At 36.6% G+C, this 22714-nt stretch overlaps 1 protein-coding gene across 3 annotated transcripts in view; it reads left to right on the forward strand.

The window, feature by feature from the left end:
- The window catches only part of POSTN (periostin, osteoblast specific factor), a 36711-nt gene extending 14314 nt beyond the window's left edge, over window positions 1-22397 (forward strand). Inside the window, exons 7-23 of one of the 3 annotated variants that reach the window (XM_009698312.1) lie at window positions 125-266; window positions 1459-1671; window positions 1830-1964; window positions 2833-2981; window positions 3508-3644; window positions 5373-5503; window positions 8375-8505; window positions 8676-8778; window positions 9099-9166; window positions 9751-9796; window positions 15370-15465; window positions 16081-16170; window positions 16756-16833; window positions 17245-17325; window positions 19516-19602; window positions 21689-21730; window positions 22290-22397. In XM_009698312.1, coding sequence (XP_009696614.1) covers window positions 125-266; window positions 1459-1671; window positions 1830-1964; window positions 2833-2981; window positions 3508-3644; window positions 5373-5503; window positions 8375-8505; window positions 8676-8778; window positions 9099-9166; window positions 9751-9796; window positions 15370-15465; window positions 16081-16170; window positions 16756-16833; window positions 17245-17325; window positions 19516-19602; window positions 21689-21730; window positions 22290-22330 — 1770 coding nt within the window. In that variant the 3' untranslated portion in view covers window positions 22331-22397. The remainder of the gene's footprint in view (window positions 1-124; window positions 267-1458; window positions 1672-1829; window positions 1965-2832; window positions 2982-3507; window positions 3645-5372; window positions 5504-8374; window positions 8506-8675; window positions 8779-9098; window positions 9167-9750; window positions 9797-15369; window positions 15466-16080; window positions 16171-16755; window positions 16834-17244; window positions 17326-19515; window positions 19603-21688; window positions 21731-22289) is intronic. The other 2 variants (XM_009698313.1, XM_009698314.1) reach the window with 2 other exon arrangements.
- The last annotated feature ends 317 nt before the right edge of the window (window positions 22398-22714 follow it).

A 22714-nucleotide genomic window follows, 5' to 3' on the forward strand; every position in this document is an offset into this window, starting at 1 on the left:
CTTTCTATCACACTGATCTCAGTCTAGCATTAACATACCTGTGGGCACTAGGTGAAACTAGACAGATAATGTATTTTGGTAATATTTTAAATAATCAGCATTTAAAACCAAATTTATTTTCTAGGCTGCTGCCATCACATCAAATGTCTTGGATATTCTTGGAAGGCCTGGTCATTACACACTCTTTGCTCCTACTAATGAAGCTTTTGAGAGACTTCCAAGGGGAGTCTTAGAGAGGATCATGGGTGACAAGGTGGCTTCTGAAGGTATGTAACATTTTTTTGCAAATAAGAAATACAGGTGAGTAGGTGAGGAGATAGAAGCTACATTACCCTACTAGTTCTAGAAATTAAGCATCTGTACTTTCATACGTATAGGAGGAGTTATTTCTTCTGCCTCTGATTTTTCCAGTTACCTAAGAATTCAAAGTCACTGAAAATTTAGGTTTCAGAACAGTTTAAAGGAAACTGTGAAAATATAGGCACAGGGATGTTTCTAATAGTTCAACTGCATAGTTCTAATAGAGATTCCTGCCTCTAGAAATGCAGGGCTGTCTGAATGTGGGATTCTCTCATAGTTTTCTCATGAACAGCTTTTTCATACAAAGAGGACATCTTCTTGTAAAAAGCGAGTTCTGCCTTGCAAGTTGAACTGAATTTATACTATATATTCTGACAAATTGTAACAATCAGCACACTTATTCTTCTCAGAGCTATAATAAAACTAAACAATAACCGAATCTGTCTGTTATGTGAACAGTAATGTAATGGAACGCTAAGAAATGGAAGGCTACATTTTTATTCTCATTTATGAGCTCCACTGCACTAAACAAGTTCCCCATCATTTCATCATAGCCTGACTAAGTCACTGTGCAGTGTCTCAATGGAGAATGGTGAAAAGAGGGATCTGGGCTAATTTTAAAGTGAGACAACAACTAAAAATGGAATCCTGAAATACGATGTTTTTGTTGTGGGTTTTTTATTTTATTTTTCAGTTTACTTCAGGAATTTTTGACTGATTCTTTTGGTACCCACAGAGGATAGTACACTGAATCTCACTTATATAGTAAGGTATAACAAAATATAAATCTGGGGCTGACTGCATAGCCTATAGAGTTTTGTACTCAGAGGTCCATTTGGAGCATATGATCTGTAGTCACTGAGTTATATACTCTGTTACATGCAGATTGCAGCATAACCAGTATAGTTGTCACAATATAAGGGATGCCAAAGATTTTTGACCATAGATATTGTTTAGTGGGCTATAGTATTAATTCTTCTATAAATAACTTTGGAAAGAATCTATAAGTGTAAATAAGTAAGTATGCTAGATAAGCTAGTAACTATCAAAAATAGCGTAGATATATAATTTATCTCACACCTATATGTGAATTGTATATATACATGAGTATATGTGTCCAAACACCTATGCATGAACTTCCTGCTTTTTTCACCACAGCCCTCGTGAAGTTCCATATTTTAAATACTCTCCAGTGCTCTGAAGCCATCACAGGTGGAGCTGTCTTTGAAACCTTGGAAGGAAACACAGTTGAAGTTGGTTGTGATGGTGAAAGTCTGACTGTGAATGGAGTGAAGATGGTGAAACGCAAAGATATTGTGACAAGCAATGGCGTTATCCACCTCATTGATGAAGTGTTAATTCCTGATTCGGGTCAGTGATTTTTATGAAAAACTTACACTGAAAATGTTTTCAACAATCTTACCTAGATTCCCTCAGATATGTTGTTATGGATAAGCATGGAGAATCCAAATCAGGAAAAGGAATAAATTGTGTGTTAAAATACCTATTTCTTATTCTTTTGTTTGCAGCCAAGCAAGTCATTGAGCTTGGGGGTGCCCAGCAGACTACTTTCACAGATCTGGTGGCACAGCTAGGCCTGGCATCTTCTCTAAGACCAGAAGGCCAGTACACTCTCCTGGCACCTCTGAATGGTGCTTTCTCAGGTTGGTAGCCTTAAAAGATTATCCTCTGAATGCCAAATAAACAAGAATATATACTACCCTAATAGTTTTCCAAATAAGCCCCAGTACTTGTTCTAAGTCCCAAGGAAAGAGAGCCATAGAGAAATAAAGATACTTCATCCTTTCAAAGTACTTACCGTGCAGAAAGACAAAACAAGCCTAACCACCAGGTTGCACAGCTTGTTTTTAGTGGTATCATTTGTTAATTGAAATAGTATCACCAAAATAAGATACAAAATATACAGAGACAGATTGTGGGAAAGATATTAATGAACTACTGCTTCCCTTAATATTTGCATTATTTGCATTAGATTCACAACTTATTTATTCTCAAAAAAAATTATTTAAGAAGGTTGGTATTTTCCAGTACATTAAAGCAGAGAGAAACTGATACAAATATACTATAAAAGAGGTATTTGTGTATTTGCAGAAGTGACCGCATGGGCATCCTTCCCTTCCCCCAAGAATTCGAGAGTTAACTCACCACCACAGAAGCAAATTTGGAAAGATGTTAAGATGCACATGCAGAAAGGAAACATTGTAATAAGAAATTCAGTAGTTATTCAGAAGATGGAGCAGGCTGGCATATAAATCATCAGCTGTATTATTTATAGTACTTAATCAGGGCTATGCCAAAAGTTCTTGACTGAATTTAAGGAACGACAATTTGCAGAAACTACTTAACAATTCATTTTCTCTGTAGATGTATCTGTCCAAGCCTTAACTCAAGCATTTCAAAGAAAGATTCAGTATTTCCATGGTCTTTTAATGTAGCGTCCACAGTTAACCTTATTTGAATGAAAATTCACTATATATATTGGTATATATTAATATTCATATGGCTTTGTAGATGATACCTTAAGGATGGATCAACGCCTTCTTAAGACGATCCTGCAGAATCACATTATAAAGGTGAAAGTTGGGCTCAATGAACTGTACAATGGACAAGAGCTGGAGACAATTGGAGGAAAACTGCTTAGAGTCTTTGTATATCGCACAGTAAGTGAACGGGTCTTTCCAGCAATATATATCCCAACTATGAAAGTGAAGAATCATGAAAGCATAAAAGACAAAGCTGAATGAAACCTCCAACATTTACCATTCTGACTATCTAGCAAAAATCTTTTAAGCTTTTAAGCTAGGAAAAAATGAAAATCTGATCTTTATCAATGGGAACTTTGCATGGAAGACTCTTTGGGAAAATGAAACAGATTCCAGATTTGGCACTCTATTAATCATAAGTTTTTCAAGCTAGTTTTTAGAACTAAATAAGAACATTCTCAAAGGAAACAAAAAATCAACTTTGGAATTATTTACGCCATATTATTTACTCCAGATTTTACTACTTTTGCTTTCTCAAGCAACACCAGATTTCCTGGCAAGAACACACAACTTGACTGCAGGAAATACATATGAATATTATTTTTAAATTTAGGAGCCTGTTGGGAAGTATGCATCCATCTCATTTTATCAAATATGTATGTATCGTTGTGCGAATAACTACACTTATTTCTTTTTTAATCAGGCTGTATGTATTGAAAATTCATGCATGGTCAGAGGAAGTAAAGAAGGGAGGAATGGCTTTATTCACATCTTCAGACAGATCATCAATCCAGCAGAAAATACACTGCATGAAATGCTGAGAAATGATAAGCGTTTTAGGTGAGTAGCTAGTTTTGACAGTACTGAGATTTTCCTGCAAAGGGTAACTGTACATAGCATCATACAATCTTTATGGTTGGAAGAGACCTCAAAGATCACCAAGTCCAACCATATACCAAATGCCACCTTGCCCGCTAAACCCACTAAACCATGTCTTGAAGCGCCACGTCTAAATGTTTTTTGAACACCTCCAGGGATGGTGACTCCACCACTTCCCTGGGGAGCCCATTCCAATGCCTAACGACTCTAACAGTGAAGAAGTTCTTCCTAATAACCAACCTGAACCTCCCCTGGTGCAACTTGAGACTGTTTCCTCTTGTTCTATCGCTAGTTACTGGGGAGAAGAGACCAACCCCCACCTCGCTACAACATCCTTTCAGGTCATTGTAGAGGGTGATAAGATCTCCCCTCAGCCTCCTTTTCTTCAGACTAAACAACCCCAGTTCCCTCAGCCGCTCCTCATAAGACTTTTTCTCCAGGCCCTCCACCAGCTTTGTTGCTCTTCTCTGGACTCGCTCCAGCAGCTCAATGTCCTTCTTGTAGTGAGGGGCCCAAAACTGAACTCAGTACTCTAGGTGTGGCCTCATCGGTGCAGAGTACAAAGGGATGATCACTTCTCTAGTCCTGCTGGCCACGCTATTTCTGATACAGGCCAGGATGCCATCGACCTTCTTGGCCACCTGGGCACACTACTGGCTCATGTTCAACTGGCTGTTGACCAACACCCCCAGGTCTTTTTCTGCCGGTCAGTGTTGTGACCGAAGTGCAGGACCCGGCACTTGGTCTTGTTGAATCTCACACAGTTGGCCTCGGCCCATCGATCCAGCCTGCCCAGACCCCTCTGCAGAGCCTTCCTACCCTCCAGCAGATCTACACTCCCACCCAGCTTGGTGTCGTCTGCAAACTGACTGAGGGTGCACTCGATCCCCTCGTCCAAATCATCAATGAAGATGTTAAACAGAACTGGCCCCAACATTGAGCCCTGAGGAACACCACTTGTGATACAGCACTGCTGGTCTGAGAAACAGTTGTGGACTGTGGGTTGTTGGGTTTTGGGAGGTAGAGAGGGCAGGGAAAGGGTTATTGCCTCCTCAAAAAAAAACAAATAAATGGGGTTGTAGGAGTGGGGAAGAAAAAAAAAAAATATTCTCCTCCAGCTGTGTGCTGAAAGAACCCTGAGACTTTATGCTAGAATGGTTGTTTACAGCACATAGGTGCCAGTAAGACAGCAAAATGAGAAGAGGAAGTGGACAAAAGGGGTTGGATGGTACATCCTGAGCTATAAATGCAGTGGAGTCTAGAAGTTTAATTAACAAGTTGTACAATTCCATATGGCAGCAGCATGATTGCGTACCCTTCTAGTACATATTTCTGTCCCCTTTGTGCAAGTGTCTCAATACTCCTAGAGAGACCAACTACCCTTGGGATCCTCCCTTCATCTCTTTCATTTGTGGGGTTTTTATTTGATGAATTCTGCTCTGATCCAGGATGCCAATTTTTTTTTATTATTTTTTTTTTTTCCCTCAAATCCTTTTTCCTCAGTCTGCTACTCTTAAGACTGTCCTTTTTTCCTCACTTTCCTCCTCCACTGTCTTTATGTCTGGGAAATAGTGAGAGTGAAGATTGATGCACTATCAGAAAAACTGAGGCAACTAAGTGCCTGGACCCAAGTGTAGTTACTGCACTTTAACAGAATATATTTGTGGTTTGTCTGTTTGTTGTAAACAGCGTTTTCCTCAGCCTGCTGAAAGCTGCAGATTTAGATGATGTTCTGTCACGGCCTGGAGAATGGACTCTGTTTGTTCCAACTAATGATGCCTTTAAAGGTTTGACTGATGACGATAAGGATATACTGATAAGTAAGTAACATAAGAAAAATAAAAACAGAAGCAGAGGTAAAATCAATGGAAAAGGTGGCTAGTGCATTTCTTACACAAAAGAGGTCAGACAAAACAGTTTATCTTTTGCATAGAGCAGGTCATAGGACTTGCCTAAATTAATTCCTTCTTGGGGTACAGAGAAAACATATTTTTGTAAAAAAAGTGTCCAACCTGAATTTAAATTTAAATTTCAATCCTTGATATTTTATTCTAAGATGTAACTACCTTTCAAGGTAAAGTCTACATTCATTTAACTAGCCTCAACTTTTCATCATTCAACCTTGCTATAGATTTTTTAAACTGAAAAGCCTTTTCTATCACACTTCTTTTCTAGTTGTGACTATTACATTAAAAGATACATAGTATTGACTTTCCTACCTTTCCTTTCCTTTCTCTTCTCTGCCTCCACCCAGTGATCGCTGATATCAACTGTGGTCTACAAGTTAAATATTGAATATATATTGCTAAATGCTAATTTATATAATTTCTTTCCATCTTACACTTTTAAACTCTGGAATTACATAGATTTTTCACAAGATTTAAAAGTAGTTTCTTCAACGTCATGCTTTATTTTTGTAAGAGAAGAAATGCACAGCAAATACTTCAAATGTCCTGCAGAATTTCCCACTAGAGGGTTAGACTGTGGCCACAGCACTATAAGTATTTTTAGTTTATTTGAGAGTAGGGTGAATTTAGCCTGTACACAAGTGCAGGAGGAGTGTTTACCTTGAATCCCACATCCAGAAGATCAGTCACATTTTCTGTTGCTGCACTTTTCAGACCAAAGTTCAAAGACATGAAGCCAAATCCCATGAATCCTTAATGACTTCAAAGAGTTCAGCTCAGAGCATTGATAAGCAGCAACCTGAACTCTATACAGCTTTTAACTCACTAATGAGGCACTGTGAATTTGAATTATCTCTTCAGCCATTTAAAGTTATGGTAATGGTCTAAATTACCTTCTAGTGTGTTGTGTCTCTAGTGACTAACAGTAAGTTAACAGACAGCCTAAATGACTAACATTAGATAGCTATAAAATGAAATGAAGCTTATCTCAAGGCTGTGAACAGAAGTAACGGAATAAATGTAATTGTTCTGGTTTTATTGGACTATATAGTTATTTTATTAATGAAGACTGGGTTTATCAGGTCTATTATTTTTGTCTTTAATTCACGACTTGATGTTCTACCCAAGGCTCATGCCATTTTGGGTTATTTCTACAATTAAGAATACAATTATATTTGCCATTCTGCTTTTCAAAGGGCTTTCTGTACTATCTTTTACTATCACTGTGACTCAGTTTCTACTTACTTTCCTTGGCAGATGAGATTTTAATTTATGCTCATCATTTTTTTTGTAGCACAATGTCCATTTTTTGTGTCAGATTACTTTCTGGAATTTTATCTTGGCTTTTTTAAAAGACATTATGCTGCTTTCTCTATAAAAATAAAACCTTAAAATATGTACATTTTAAGGAATATAAATAAATACTGTGTTTATCTGTAAGAAAGATTCAAAGATTATTTTAACCAGTAACTATTGTGGCATTGAACAAAGGTAATCTGATAGTTTGTGAAAACAACTTTTGAATGGCCACATTTAGGCTCTGTATGTTACTTGACGCTACCTTTCAATGGTCCAGTAACAAAAATCTCTATGCTAATTTTAGTAGGAATAAAAAGAGCATTTAATTGCATTTCAGCAGTAAAGTGAATTGCAGTAATATCAGTCATCAAAGCAAAAAAAAAAAAAACACACCCACCAGAAAAAGGAAAATGTTCATTGAAAGATAGACCAGAAAAAATTTATAAACAGACAGTATTTCCATTGCAGCTTCATCAAGGCTAAAACTCCTAATTACAATCAATATCAGCATGTAATGCTAATATAAAACTTGTAACAGAATGGTCAGTATTCCACGTAATGGCAAGCAGATGTGTTTTAAAACTTGTCTGCTTGATATCCTGTCTCCTTGGGAGGTTGTGTGTGTTCCTACAGCCCATCCTGTGACTCTGAACCTCCATGGACCCAAAGCACCAGAGAACCCTGTCGGGACACTAACTTGGGCTCCAGAATCCATTTCATTTTTAAGACAGTCTTGAAAATGTTGGCTATTTTTCTTTTTTCCCAAATAGGAATGTCAAACTTTGAAATATAGAAATCATCCCTAGAATAGAGTTGTTTTCCCCCTTTCCAGCTTCTCCAAGCTGCATCTCTTCTCTGTCAGAGCACACAAAACCAGCACTTCAAATTACTCCTTCTTTTCTGCCTGAAGTAAATAACAACTTTCTCCTACCCCAGATGGGAAAAGTGTGTATAGAAACAGTTGTGAGTTATCCCCAGTCATCTCAGAAGCATGTTGCCACAAGAGAATAATTATATTAATTGATAGCTATGGTTCCCTTTAACTGCAACAGTGTTAAGGCTGGAGTTTATCTAGTGGGTTGGTGAAATTTTATATTGCCAACTGCTTAGTGGTGCTGAAATTATTGCACTTGCAAATGATTTGTGGAGTATATTCAAGAAAAGCAAAAAAAAAAAAAAATCTGATTAGATGTGCAAGCAAATAAAAGAAAATAATACAGAAAAATAGGAAAAAGCTGACCAATTTTCTTTCGTATAGGAGTTCTTATAGTATCTTTATGATTGTGTTCTGAGTATAGTTTTGTCATATGGTTGGTTTCTTCCCTTTATCATCATTTTAGCAGATTTACATTGTATGTGTTCATAGTAGTTTCACTTATACTATGCTTAATTTTGGCTCAAGCCTGTGTGAATCCTTAGAATTTCCAGAAAGATATATCCATTACCATTTACTTTTCATACTTACCTACTTTTCTTTTTAAATAGGAGACAAAAATGCTCTCAGGAATATTCTTCTTTACCACTTGATACAAGGAGTTTTCATTGGAAGTGGCTTTGAGCCTGGTGTGACAAACATTTTTAAAACCATCCAAGGAGGGAAACTCTACTTGAAAACAGTTAAGTGTTGAAAAAGAAGTCTCCCTGATACAGCCTTGTAACAAGGATTTGACATTTCATGTCTATCAACATTACAGAATGGGATGCATTTCTCTGAATGTTGTATTAGGGTTCGGGGTTGTTTTTTAATGTCCCTGATAACTTGTGTTCTCTTTTCATCCTTTACCAGGTGAATGATACTCTTCTGGTTAATGAACTGAAATCAAGAGAATCTGATCTCATGGCAACCAATGGTGTCATTCATGTTATCGATAAACTCCTATATCCTGCAGGTGAGTGTTAGTTCAAGGAATTTATACACACTCTTCTGAATCTGTTTGCATGTTACGTAGGTGCAATAATTAAAAAAAGTTAATTCCTTTAAAGAGACAATTCCTATGTGGAATAAGAAACAGAAACTTTGCCTGACTGCTCATTTTGTGGAAACACCTTGCTTGAAACCATGGCAACTCTTTGAAATTCTGTGAAAGTCAAGTATATGGAAGACAAGTTGCCATAGGCTATCTTTTCCACTAATATGGAAGGATGCTTATGTACAAGTACACACAACACAGATGTATGTTTACTCTTACATGCATATTTCTTTTGTCAGATCTGCCTGTTGGAAATGATGAGTTGCTCACAATCCTGAAGAAGCTGATTAAGTACATTCAAATTAAGGTACTCTTTGAATAATGATCACCTTGTCTTTTTGGCAGGATCTATGAAACCTTGTACATTATAATTAGTAAGTGATTCTCTGCTCCCTCTGTTTCTTCGGCAGGCAACAGAATAAATAGCTCCCAGTTACCTAAATATAATCATGAATGATACACTGCACTCAATAGTTAGAATATATGTTTTTCAACACCAAATAATTGTAGAATATTTGCATTTGGATAACTCCAGTGTGAACTGGCTTAAATCTGCTCTTTGGTTCAGGTACACCTTATCACTGCAGCAAATTAAATTACTTCTAAATCCTTGAGGCAATCCCTCTTTGAAAGAAATATTGAGTGGCTAAATTGCTATGTCGTTAAAACTGCCAGCCTCAATACCGTGTGGAGAAAAATAAGCATCCTTATCTATCTCAGCTATCCTTTTGAGATTACATTCTTCCTCAACAATGAATGAGAAGACCTAAGCAAATAGTGTAGCCTAACTTTTAGATCAATGAAGCAGTGAATCTTACCCACACTCATTAGGAAACTAGAAGGCAAATGCTCTTTCTTTTAAATTTTAAAATTACTTTTCTGTATTTATAGTTTGTTCGTGACAGTACCTTCAAAGAGATTCCACTGACGTTTTACAGTAAGTTCATTTTAAATACTTCCAGATGGGTTTGAGATTGCTTTTTAAATGTTGCCAATTCCAGTCTTGAATTATAGATTCTTTTCTCAATCAAAAAGAAAGCAATTTCTGGGAAAGTAAGATCTGCCAACGAAGCACAGGAAGAGAAAGACTCAAAGTAGAATGTTTCTGGCTGTTGTGCTACTGTATGTATTTTTTTCCCTTTCCTGATGTGTGACAGGAAAGTAACCCTGAAGTAAGCTGTTCAAATTCTTTGGGGTAGGCAAGATACGTATGAGAAAGATTGTTTTTCAGTTTTTAGCCAAGATTCAGTGCTTAGTGCATTAGCAGAGTTATACTGCCTCTCTCTGAAAGACATAGCATTGTGCTGTACTGACTTTCCAAGACATCGCATTGACCAAACTCTGTACTGAGACGCTTTCTTTTTCATAAATGCTTCCAAAGGGACAGACTGTACCTGCTCCACCTGTTTCCCATACGTGCAAATATGAGGCTGGCATGGGAGGCAGTTGTTCTGGGCATTTTCTCATTAGGGAGTAAATGTAAAAAAGGAACATTTTTGCTCTCTTGCAGCCCTTATCAGGGTTTGCATTTACTTTCTGCATATGAAGTAGAACCTGTTGAAGCAAACTGATAGAAGACAAAGATTCTGCAGAAGCTTTCGCTTGTGAGGGAAAATGAATTTAGGCAGATGATTAAATTTCTATAGGATTCTACCCACATTTCTCAGTAGAAATGAAGACCATCACATTAGGCTTTTGAAAATTGAGAATGGGTACTCTGAAGTTAAAAGACTCTTGGAACAAAAAATGGAATAATCTGTCTTGATGGCAAGTTGAATATGAGTCACCAGCGTGCCCTGGGAGCCCAAAAGGCCAACCAAGTCCTGGGGTGCATCAAGCCCAGCATCGCTGGCCGGTGGAGGGAGGTGACTGTCCCCCCTCACTGCACTGTTGCAGCCCCACCTCCAGCGCTGTGTGCAGTTTGGGCACCTCAATAGAAGAAGGACATCAAACCCTTGGAGTGTGTCCAGAGGAGGGCAACCAAGATGGAGAAAGGTCTCGACGGCAGGACTTATGAAGAGCAGTGGAGGTCACTTGATTTGTTCAGCCTGGAGAAGAGAAGGCTGAGGGGTGACCTCATGGCAGTCTATGACTTCCACATGGAGGGCAGCGGAGGGGGAGGTGCTGATCTCCTCTCTCTGGTGACTAGCGACAGGACACGAGGAGATGGAATGAGATTGCGTCAGGGGAAGTTCAGATGGGACATTAGGAAACGGTTCTTCACTGAGAGCGTGATCGGTCACTGGAACAGGCTCCCCAGGGCAGTGGTCACGGCACCAAGCCTGTCAGAGTTTAAGGAACATCTAGATGACGCTTTTAGTCATATAGTTTATTTTTAGGTAGTCTTGTGAGGAGAAAGGAGTTGAACTTGATGATGCTTATGGGTCCCTTCCAACTTGAGATATTTTATGACTCTGTTCTATCTCCCACCGCCAGTGAGTAGCACGAGAAGAAATACCTGTAAACTGAAGCAAGTCAGGTCAGTTTCAGACATCAAGAAAATTCTAACTGTTGATTTAGTTGAATGCAGGAACAGGAAGGCTAGGACCTCTGCCACTGAAGGCTTCTTTACTAGTGAATGCTTCTCCACGAGTGAAAGAATACAAGTCAAATAACGATCTATTTATATATAAACGAAGTTCAATGAATATTTGAGTCTGTCTTAGGTGTAGAGGGAGAACTTGATCTCCCAGGGCACCACAGTCATGCTTTCCATGATGTTCTATGAAGTGGAAGAATAGTTCTGAATGTCAGAACTCCCTAATGAAAAGGGCAATGTTCAAATTTAAGATAAGTCAGGGAATTGTGCAAACCTTTATGCAAGAAGTTGTATGAGCCATTATGAAGTACCTTACATTGTCATGGGTTTCATGACAAGTGGTTTTCATAAGGCACAAACAAAGGCAAACAGCTGCCAGCTGACTCCGTCTGCAGGTGACTTGTATACACCGCTATTTAGTATCTAGAACCAAGATCCATACTCTAGAACCTTTTGAGTTACTTTTCCATCTATTAACGTCTGTGATTTTATCCACATCTTTATGACCAGACCAAATCTAACTGATCGTTACCATGAAGAACCCATAAGAATGGAATGTGCTTTATATTCCATTTTCTATACTTTCAGAAATTAACATAATTGAAAGCAACGTCCAGCCCATCATCAGAAAGGAAGGTAAATGAGGCCTTCAGTATATATATTTCTGTATATGTTCATATACGTATACAGGATATATATAGTACATATTTCTTTAACAGGATGCATTTTGTACCTAACAACTCCAGGATGTTCAGCACTTTGCTGGAAAGGCAAAGATACATATATTGCAATTAGAACTGGCTGAAATGTTTTGTACAAAAAGATTCCCCACAGTTATTCTCCTCAAATGGGTTTTCCCTTTTTCCTGTGGGCATTTTAAAAATATTTTTAAATAATCTTTTAAGTGCCCCAAATATTGCTGTACTTTCAATAAAAACATTCCCCCCCCTTTTTTTTTTTTAGTTAAAGCAGTTATTTAAAAAAAAATGAACGAGATATGTTTCTTATACTTTGAAGAAAAAAGAAATCAGTTCATTTTTCTATAGTTTTCAACCAGTTCTAAATACCAATATCTGTCAGATGCCTGGAAAGGGTGGTTAGCAAAACTTTCTTCAACTTCTCGAGGCAAAAGCATGGCTTAAACATTAGTGAACTGAACTGAAGAAAACAAAAAGTGGGGCTGGGAGTGTCAAAATCATTTGTGATTAGTAACTTAACTGAAACACCCATTGGTTTCACTAGACCAGGTGCACTACTAATGAGCTTCAGTTTCCCATTGAAATAAAAATGCTTAGAGGGAATCTGTTTGAGCTCAACTGGGGAGAAAAGCAGTTAAAAATGTCTTGCAAAAATTTTATCCAGACTGTTTAATCATTGTTTCTGGGGGGACTTCCTCCCAGCAGAAGTGACATGAGCTTGCTTTTACAGCAGCTTGTCTGTGCTTCATCTGATTTAGCATTAGACACCATCTAGCATATACGCTGATATTTGTTGCCTAGTCTCCATCATTAAATCAGATCCACAGAGCAATATAAATGGATAGATGATTCCATATGGCAATTCATCCAAGATATTTTAGAAATCTTCCTATGATGAAGGTGAATCACTCTCTCAAGGTACCTGTTCTTCTATGTTAAACCCAGAAAGAGGGTGTATAGTTTAGGTGATTTACATGATATTTAGAAGTTGAAAGTTGACTGAAACAAAACCCTCTTTTGAAGAAAAAAAATGAAATGTCTGAGTTCTATAGTCAAATACTCAACTGTGTGTTATCCACCAGAGAGAAAAAAATAACTTTGTAAGTTAATGAGTATTGAAGAATTACTCCTTTCCATTGCCAGTACAGTGTTTCTACTTTGGGACACACTCCGGGGAGTGATCTCTGGCCAATACAGCCTTTCTGCTGATGATTCAGAAATAGACACAATAAAACCAATTCTGGCCCTTCTGAGTTTGCTAATAGTAACAGTAGTGAGCGGCAGCTCCTGTCAAAACCACACAAGCCCACAATCATCTGTAGAAAAAAGCTGGCAAAGTTGAATGTTAATTTTTGCAACATATGTCAGGAAATTCTAGCAGATCGTGATGGAAAGGACAGTTCAGTAAAAAAAGAAAAATGACCACAACCAAGTTTAGAGGGTGATGTCTACCCTTTCCTGTCTCAATGTTTTCTGCTTGAGTTGTGCTTCCATTGTCCATACATAGGCAAGTTAAAGAGAACTGAAGAGTTAAATTTGATCCAAGCCTGAATCTTTGTGGACTAAATGTTCAAAGGATTGATCTTAGGCTAGGCAGCATAGCAAACTATGGCTTTACCTTTTGTTTTGCGTACATCTGCTGTATCAATCACATTGGAAGGTACAGTAATTTAGAAATCTAAAAAAAAATAAAAGGGTTTATAAACAATCCTAAATATACCTTTAACATATTTTCATTAATATTCATCACTTGTATTAATGTATATTGGTATTTAATGGATTCTCAACATGCAAAAATGCCTCTAAATTTAAAACAGAAACAAGTGAATGAATCTTGTAAGATTGCTTCCTTAAAATATATATGAATGTTTTTCAGCCAAAATTGTTAGAAAAATCAAAGAAAGAGCAATGGGTTGGTCAGCTATTTAAAACTCAGCGTAGATGAACAGAGCTCTATAATAACTCGGCATCATTATGATCCTATCATATCATCTCATCTGTAGTAAATAAATGAATTATTTATCTCTAAACTCTCACTTATACAATCATCTTCTGCTGCAAAAGCAAACAAAAACGTATACTTGGATTTGTTACTATTGAAGGACACCTATTAGCCCGGATTGTACTGTTTTCAACAATTAGCAGACACACAATTTAAGAAGCTATCGTTAAATCCTGATCAGTAATTTTTAAAACAAAAAAATCTATGCAGTATTGATTTCTACTTAAATTCATATAAAGAAAGATTTTTAATGGATTTTAAAGGAAAGTGAGAGAGATGGACTCTGTTAAGTTTTTAACTTGGAACACAGAATAACAGAATTGTGTGTTACAGCAACTTCTTAAGTAGAAGATGTTGTTATAATATTTGTTACAGCAGAACCATGTTATTCCTATTAATTGCCTGCACCAGTGATGTGTTCTTAATTTATTTAACATTTGCTCCAGCCTGTCAGACAGAGATACATTTGGATCAGTGTGGTCTATAGGGATTGCACAAGATTAAGAGGGTTTTTTGGCCATTGAAATCAAGATGACCTCTCCCATGCAACTCGAAGAATGATAGCCATTAGTGCTGACAAATATCCTTACAGCCATTCCAGTTGATCTCTAAAGTTTTGTTTTTTTTTTTGTTTCTTTAATCTGGGTGACCACTGGCCAAGTCTTGGTAACTTAAAAAATAAAAAGCCAAATAAAAAACTCCCAAAACAACAAATTAAAACAAAACAAATAATAATAATTAAAAAAACAACAAATAAAAAAACCCCCACAACATAAGGGAATTCTGATTAAAACACCTAGTTCCCCTTAGATGTCTATGCAGTTAGTAGGAAATAGCTTGACAAACATTTCTCTCTCTAGTTCTTTTTTAAGCTTTCACACAGCTGGTCATTAACGGTGCAAGAGCTGTAAGATTCCAGCAATGCCGCAGGGTAGGATTCTTACTAATATCTATAGAGGAAGACTTCCTTTCAGCTGCTGAGGATCTGGTTTTTGCCTGAGACTAGTCAACAAATGTTAAAAATACCAGATATACAAAAGTTGAAAAAAATATATGTGTGCAATAGGATCTAAATTTGAGGTAGCGTGGGAGGAGCTGCAAGATTGTACAGCGTTGCTGTAAAAGACTTCTCAGTTTTAAAAAGTCCTCGATTACAGTCATCTGGTTTATTTAGAGTAGGGGGGATAATGCTAACTTCATCTCAGCCCCGTGGAATACCAGAAATATTTTTATGACTATTTGTAACGTGCTGTTTTTTTCCTGTGTCACAGACCCATCTATCACACAGCTCACTAAATTAATTGAAGGGGAACCTGAGTTCAAAATAGTCAGGGAAGGGGAGACAATAACTAAAGTGATTCATGGAGGTTGGTATGCTTTCAGCAACTCAATTTGTATTAGTTAAATTTTGAAACATTCCCTAATCCCAGTCAGTTTCTACTTTATGTAAGTGATTCATGTGATATGTTAGACAACTGTTCTGTCTTTTAACAAGATCTTCTGGAAGTGTTGTAATTTAATTACATCGTTTCATTCTCACTTCTCATGCATTTCAAAAAATCAGGTTCTTTTTGCCTAGTTGTGTCCCATAGCTACAATCAAGACAGTGTTGGAAATGCTGTGCATGTTGACATAACATCTGTCTCAATTAAGAATTGTTTCCTGGCTGTTGTCCTGCAATCAAAAATGCAGTATGTGATTCTGTGATAGAAAGGCAATTCTATCAGAGAGTTAAACTTGGCCTTCTGCTTTGCTAGAGGCTTTCAGAAGTTCACATCTAGAGTGCTTTTAAAGGAAGAACAGCATGTGGCCATCCTAAATTTGGAGGAAACTTTGCTCCTGGTGTCCTCTGAACATTTTTGTTTTCATAAAATATGCTATGGTATTTCCTTGTGTGCTTCAGTAAGTTTCAGCATCTCAAAACCAGCACTTGTGACACTGTTCATCGCTTGATTAATGTCTCCAATTTAAAAATCCTGTAGAACCAATTATTAAAACATACACCAAAATCATTGATGGGCGACCTGTGGAAGTGACAGAGAAAAAAGTAACAGAAGAAAGAATTATTCAAGGTAAATTATGCTAAGCTATTCATACGAAGTAAAGTTCCCCATTACATACAAACATAACAAATCTCAAGTTCTGTCCTAATGTCCAAACTGCATTCAATTTTTACTAATATTCCACATAAAACGGTCAATATAGTGTAAAATGCCAGTTTTCAGACCTGATGTTTCCTTCTCTTCCCTCTGTAGTAGAAACTGATAAAGAATGACAAATGTTAAGCTCTCAAATGATTCACATCAGTAATGAAAGCAACAACATCTATTTACAACAGCGGATCCACACTCTTCTTTCACTTAGGAGATATGTGATCTATGACCTAATAGAACAAAGTGTTTAAAACTGTGTATAACTTTAAGACTGTGAGCAGATATTTACTATATTAAATATGTCTAAGTACTTTCCTGAATCTCTCTAAGTACTATTTGTAACCCTCTTTCAGTTTGATTTGGGACAGTGAAAGATAAAATGATGATAAAATGTAGATTAAAGCATGTTAACCATGGAACTATCCTAAGTGTTGAATAGCAAAACATAATAGGCAATCCTGTTATATTTGAATGAAGTCATTGTCTTACACATCTTTTTTCCAGGTCCTGAAATAAAATATACCAGAATTACTGCAGGTGGTACAGACAATGAAGAAAAGTTAAAGAAATTGCTTGAAGAAGGTTAGTATCCTTGTTTTCTTTCCTTCCTTTAAAAAAAAAAAAATAATTAAAAACTGCATTAATTAAGTGATTACTGAATGGATTTTCACAGAAAGGTGCTCATATTGAAAAATCATACCCAGAGATTAAACCTCAGAACTCGAGAAATGTCCAAAGCTAACGTTCAGGTTTGAGTCTCTGATCTTCACATGTCATTCAGCTCGAGTTGAGGCCGCCTGGGTCTAAAATATAGTATGCTATGTTTGTCATAAAACATGGTGTTTTCAGTATTTATGTGGAATTTAATATCATAACAGATGAATTTTCTAATTCAGCAAAATGCTATGACAGGATTAATTCAGTAATATGCAGTATAAGATTGTCAAATGTTTTCTGTAAATCAATTTTTTGCTATAACCTGTATCCTATCAGAGGTTACCAAGGTGACCAAATTTATTGAAGGTGATGGTCATTTACTTGAAGATGAAGAAATCAAAAGACTTCTGCAGGGAGGTAATTCGGTGTATTATAACTAACCTTTTTGCAACAGGTTATGATAACTGAAACCCCTCTCAGATATATTGATCTCAACATTTTAAAGACTGACCTAGCAGAAGTGTAATTTTTATGGGAGAAAAAATAGAATGCCATATATGAAGTGCCAGATGTCTGTGAAACAGAAATAAGTACCAAAGTTTGATTAATCAATTTTTTAATGATATTGATCATGAAAAAAAATTTGGGTTTTTTCAGTCTTTAAAAAGTTATCTAATTAAAACTCAGGGGAGCAATGAAGATTTATTCCACTAGCTGGGAACTCTTTTTTTTCAGCAAATTTAAATCTGCGAAAAACACTTATGAAGCAGAAAGTATTGTGACAGGCCAAATTCATCTTACTTATCAGTTCTTCAGAAATGAATATTCATTGCCCTCAAGTTAATGATTAGAGGCATGTTTAGCATCCTTCTTTCAATGCTTACAGGTGATGGATTTTAATGCTTTAACTTTAATTCTCTTCAAATATAGCATTCCAAGGAATGGTTTTCTTTCCTTCTTGCTCTCTTAATTCTAACAGTTTTGGCAATATATAACCAGTAGCTGCAGAAAACTGGTAAAAGAATTTGTGCTTATGAAATTAATCTTTATGTATGAATTTGGAATGTTCTCCGCTTAATGTAGATTAGAAAAACTATCTATAATAGCAATGGGGAAATAAAAAAAGAGAATTCAAGTGTTGTGTTTTTAGTAAATGTTACTGTAAACCTGAGTCAGAAGATCAAAAATATGTATGGATGTTTCTCTTGACATAAATTAACTGAATCAATTTTATGTTTGCTTTTTACTAAGACAAACTTGAATACTACTGAAGTAGCTCACAGCCACCTGTGTGTTCACTGAACTAAATCTTTTAGTCCTTCAAAAACACTGTTCAGTGAATGTGACTTAAAGTTCAGTTCAGTAAAAAATTTAGTGATGGCTGCACAATTGAACAGCTTTCCACCAAACAAAACCATGCTAGTTGATAATATGGCTAATCTTAGAGAAAAGCCAAGATATGGCTGTGAATGCTATTGACTGTATTTCTTCATTCTGTTTTAAACATCTAGGTCTTAGATTTACAGATCTAAGACAGGATTTGCCTATAATAATTGGAAAGAAACAGGAACCTCCAGAGGGTTTTTCATCTTATCCTGTTTTAAGAGTCTCAGCTATGTGAAAAGAGTTGGTCTCTGGAGGTGCCTATTTCAGTGTTAAATATTTAAAAGGAAAGTTGAAAATTAATAAAATTTTATAGCAAGAAAATCCTTCCATATACTGAACTATATTCTATTGGTATCAACCAGGCAATAAAGAGCAGGGTCAAAGTTTATTTGTAGAACTGTTCAAAATTTTGGTGGTAGGTCTGATGCCAGAATCTAACAATTACAATTATAATTGTAATCGTCTTCAGTTTAGGAGGTATAGAATTAAATAGACATAATCTGTAGAGATACCTCTTACAATGATTCTATAGGTGTATGGAAAAGAGATAAATAATTTCTCTGTAGTAAATTCGGAAATGACAATATCGTCTCTTGAATTCTTGCTATATTTCCTTGCTATTATATGTTAGTTTGCATAAGCATCCTGCTTTACAGAATGGACCAAATAGACAGATTCGTCTCTTGTTTTAATGTGATTTTTCTCTATCTTTTCCATGATTTATCTAGTCAGCTACCCTTGGCTGCCATATGTGTAGCCAATAAAAGCAGATACATGTTGCTTTGTGACTGTTGCTGATAATGGTGATAATACTTTTTGGCCCTCTTGTCTACCTCAAATTACTTCCATTTTACCGAAAATTTCCTAAGCATTTAAATCAGAGTCAAGTCACAAACAAATGTGTTACCACTGTCTAAAGTAAAAGAATTATTTCACATGGGCTGTAATACTACTCATAAAATATCCAGCCCTACTTATTACAATTGGCGGTCTTTGCTGAAACAAAACTTCAAGCCAAGATCACAATGAATCACTGTCAGCCCTAGAGAAGAAATCACCTGTGGCAGTGCCAAGAAAATCAGCAGGGCCTTACAGCATGAACAACATGGTGGCCTGCATACACCTACACCCCCCAAACGACATTGTTTACATTGAAGGCTCCTTACATATGGGAAAACACTATGCCAGATTTAACTCATTTGTTTTTGATGCTTGTCGTAGCTGGAACTGAGTACACCAAGGTTACTAAAGTAATTGAGGGAGAGCCACAGATTATCGAGAGAGAAATCAAGAAAGTCCATCTGGAAGGTTAGTTTATCTAAAAATCCAGTATCACTAAGACCTGCTTTGTCTGAAGTGATCATTCCAGGTGGGGTTTTATAGTATCTGTTCACAAAAATTACTTAGATCTGAAGTCAGTATTTTAGCAGGAAGCATTTCATAATTGATTTGGAAAAGAATTCTTTCACTGACATTGCAGAGAAAAATGTTGAGGCTTATCTTGTGGCTAAAAGTAACTAAAAGATTTGGCAAGCATAGCAGACAAGAGGAAATGACTAACCACAGAGCTTAGGTAAAACATTTGAAGGAACATGCACCGTAAGAATTGCCTTTTCTCTAAGCAGCACATCCAGAAGAAGACCACGTGAGTTGTTTTTAACTTGAGTTATTTCTTGTCGGTGTTAATGTGACCTGTTGATGTGAGGGGTTCTCCATTTGGTGAAGGGGGCAGGGAGGAGCGTGGAGGGAATATAACCTCTGGGGTTGAGTAAATATCTCACAGGCTCTTGGAATTTCTCTACCTTTATCCTGTTGTTAAATGAGGGATGCTCTTGGCTTTGAAAAAGCTGAGCAGTGTTGAGGTCCAAAATGAATTTCTTAAAGGAGCCAAATACAATTCAGCCTGACTTTATACCAGGAATTTCTTCTTCAAGTTTAACAATCTTTTTTTTAATGATCTTCATTCGACGTTAAGTAGAAGCTTGTTTAGGGTTTCTTTTGTATTTGTTTATACGTCCTTTTCCAATTTTAATTCTAATAATGTAGAACAAGTTATTCTGTCAGCCTTTGAACTAAATTCATAGGAAAAAATACTATGGCTTGTGGAGACTGAAGTTAAATAAATGTGTTTCTACTTTTTAAATTTTTAAGTCTATGCTAAATACTGAAGGTGTACCATAGTGTTTTTATAACTTCAATGTTGAGTAGTACAAGGCATGAAGGGAAGACAACTATTGCCTGAAAATGACAGACAGGTGTAATCTTTGACCATAAGGCTCATCTGAAAGCATAATTTTATGGACAGCATGTAAGTACAGAAAGCATACTTTAGATAGACCATGTTCTGTCCTTGTCAGGGCTGCAGAGCTTGAAATTTTCTGTTGGGTTGGTGCAGATACCCAGTGTTTAGCCTCAGCTGTAATGAGGTGAAGACTGTATCTCAGGGCTATGCGTTTATATACCCTATACCTCAGGATGAAAGGACAACTGACTGCAGCTGATTAAGCAAAGATGCAAATACTTTATGGTCGTAAAGAAGGAAAAATACCTCAGTAGCGTTTCTCTGATGGTAACAGAAGAATTATCTCTTATGCTTGTGAAATGCTTTTCCTCCCAATGAGGAGACATCTGGTTTAAAAAATGTCTCAAGGTTTGATAAGAGAGAGGAAAAAATGTCCAGCGTCCATAGTTTCACTGAGTTGGTATTTTGGAAAACAGATGTATCTGCTAATGAAGGTGGTACCTATTCAATAGCCCTTGCTTTACTCTACTGTGTAAAACAGAAGTGTCTGAGAAAATTAACTAAACTCTAAAGGTGGGATCATACTGTAGACTCACAATGCAGTTACATATCAAGTCCTAAACACAGTTGGAAATGTGACCAACATCTTGTGATGATTGGGTTTCAAGCGTATTGCTTATAAATAATTCCTGAAGTAATATCTATACAGCAGACCTGGACATCCTCTGCCAAAAGCTGATACTGAGTCCTGGGCTGTACATTAATCTGAGCTGATACATTGCTGAAAGTGTCAGATGGTGTTTGCTGAATGAAGAGCACGGGCAAAAAGTCCTGGGACCTGCCTACATCGTGTAACCATCTGTAAGGGATCAGTGTGAATAATGCATTAATTCATACTGTTGAAGTCTTAAAATACTTTTGAAATGTTGGTAAGATTTAATGGATGACTGAACATGACAGAAATGTATGAATTGTATTATAAGCATTCATGTTTCAGGTGATCGAGTCAACATGCTAATAGGACAAAATTCTTAATTTGCTGAAAACCTTAAAGAACAAACTGCAAGTCAGCAATGGGTTTCCAACATTTCTAATGAGTTTTAATTCAAAACTCTTAGAAAAAACTTCTGACTGCAACATTCTGTTTTCTAGAAGCACCTGTAAGGAAAGTACAACCAACCAGGAGGACACAAGGTAAAAGCAAAACATATATTTAAACATTTTAACATGCATCAAATTTTATTCGCAGTTACGTTAAAAGTTAGGAGGGGAAAAAATAGCCCTTAAGAAAACAGAGTTCGAAGAAAAGAGTTACATTTTTGGTTTTTTTTTTTAAAAAAAAAAGACTTTTTGACAAAGGTTGGTATTGTTAATCACTGTGTTTCTTGATTTATTTTCTTATATATATTTCTATCTGAAAACAGATTATGTGCTTTGGTCAAACGGTGTTTCAGATTAGAATAAAGTTGTCAAAGTGAGATCTGACTCTGGAGTCTAACACTGTGAAAATGGCACTGTAGGATTTCTCACATGAGATTGGTAACTAACTCACTGATTCTATATCATTTTGATCGATTAAGAAGCTGAGAGATTGTTGTAATTTCCTAGCTCCCCATACAAGAATGAAAGATGCAGCATCAGGTGTCACCTTTCCTCTTCACATGCCTGTTTCACAAGTAAAAACAGTATATAGTGTAAGTATATTATGTATAATTGTAGATAATAATCACAATTCTTTTTCCATTTTTCCCAGGGGGAGGAGCAAGAAGGAGGACAAGACTAGCTCATTCCTAAAAGCTTTCCAAGACAGCATCCACAGAATTACAAATTAACAGCATGGTCTTTGATAGGAAGAGACACTTTTTTAAAAAAAAAAATTAGAACATTAGAAAATGACGTTGTTTTGATAACATAATGTAAACTGAACCATGAATCCACAAAAAGATGTGAAGCTGCAGATACTCACTGCTAGCACAGCGCTCACTATGAGCGGTCCATTGGGGGTGCTTTAACCTCTCTTTATAGTAAGCGCTGTGCAGGGTGGGATCCTGGCACTGCCGAAGGCCATCAACTTCTGTAGAACCAGGATTCTTTCTTAAGCTGGCTAGTAAGAGTTTGCAGGATTGGATTCAAAAAGAGCAGGGAACAATACAGATTGTATTTTTTTATTATTATTAT

Source organism: Cariama cristata, unplaced genomic scaffold (assembly GCF_000690535.1).
Source record: "Cariama cristata isolate BGI_N322 unplaced genomic scaffold, ASM69053v1 scaffold20954, whole genome shotgun sequence".
In the NCBI taxonomy this organism is placed as follows: domain Eukaryota; kingdom Metazoa; phylum Chordata; class Aves; order Cariamiformes; family Cariamidae; genus Cariama; species Cariama cristata.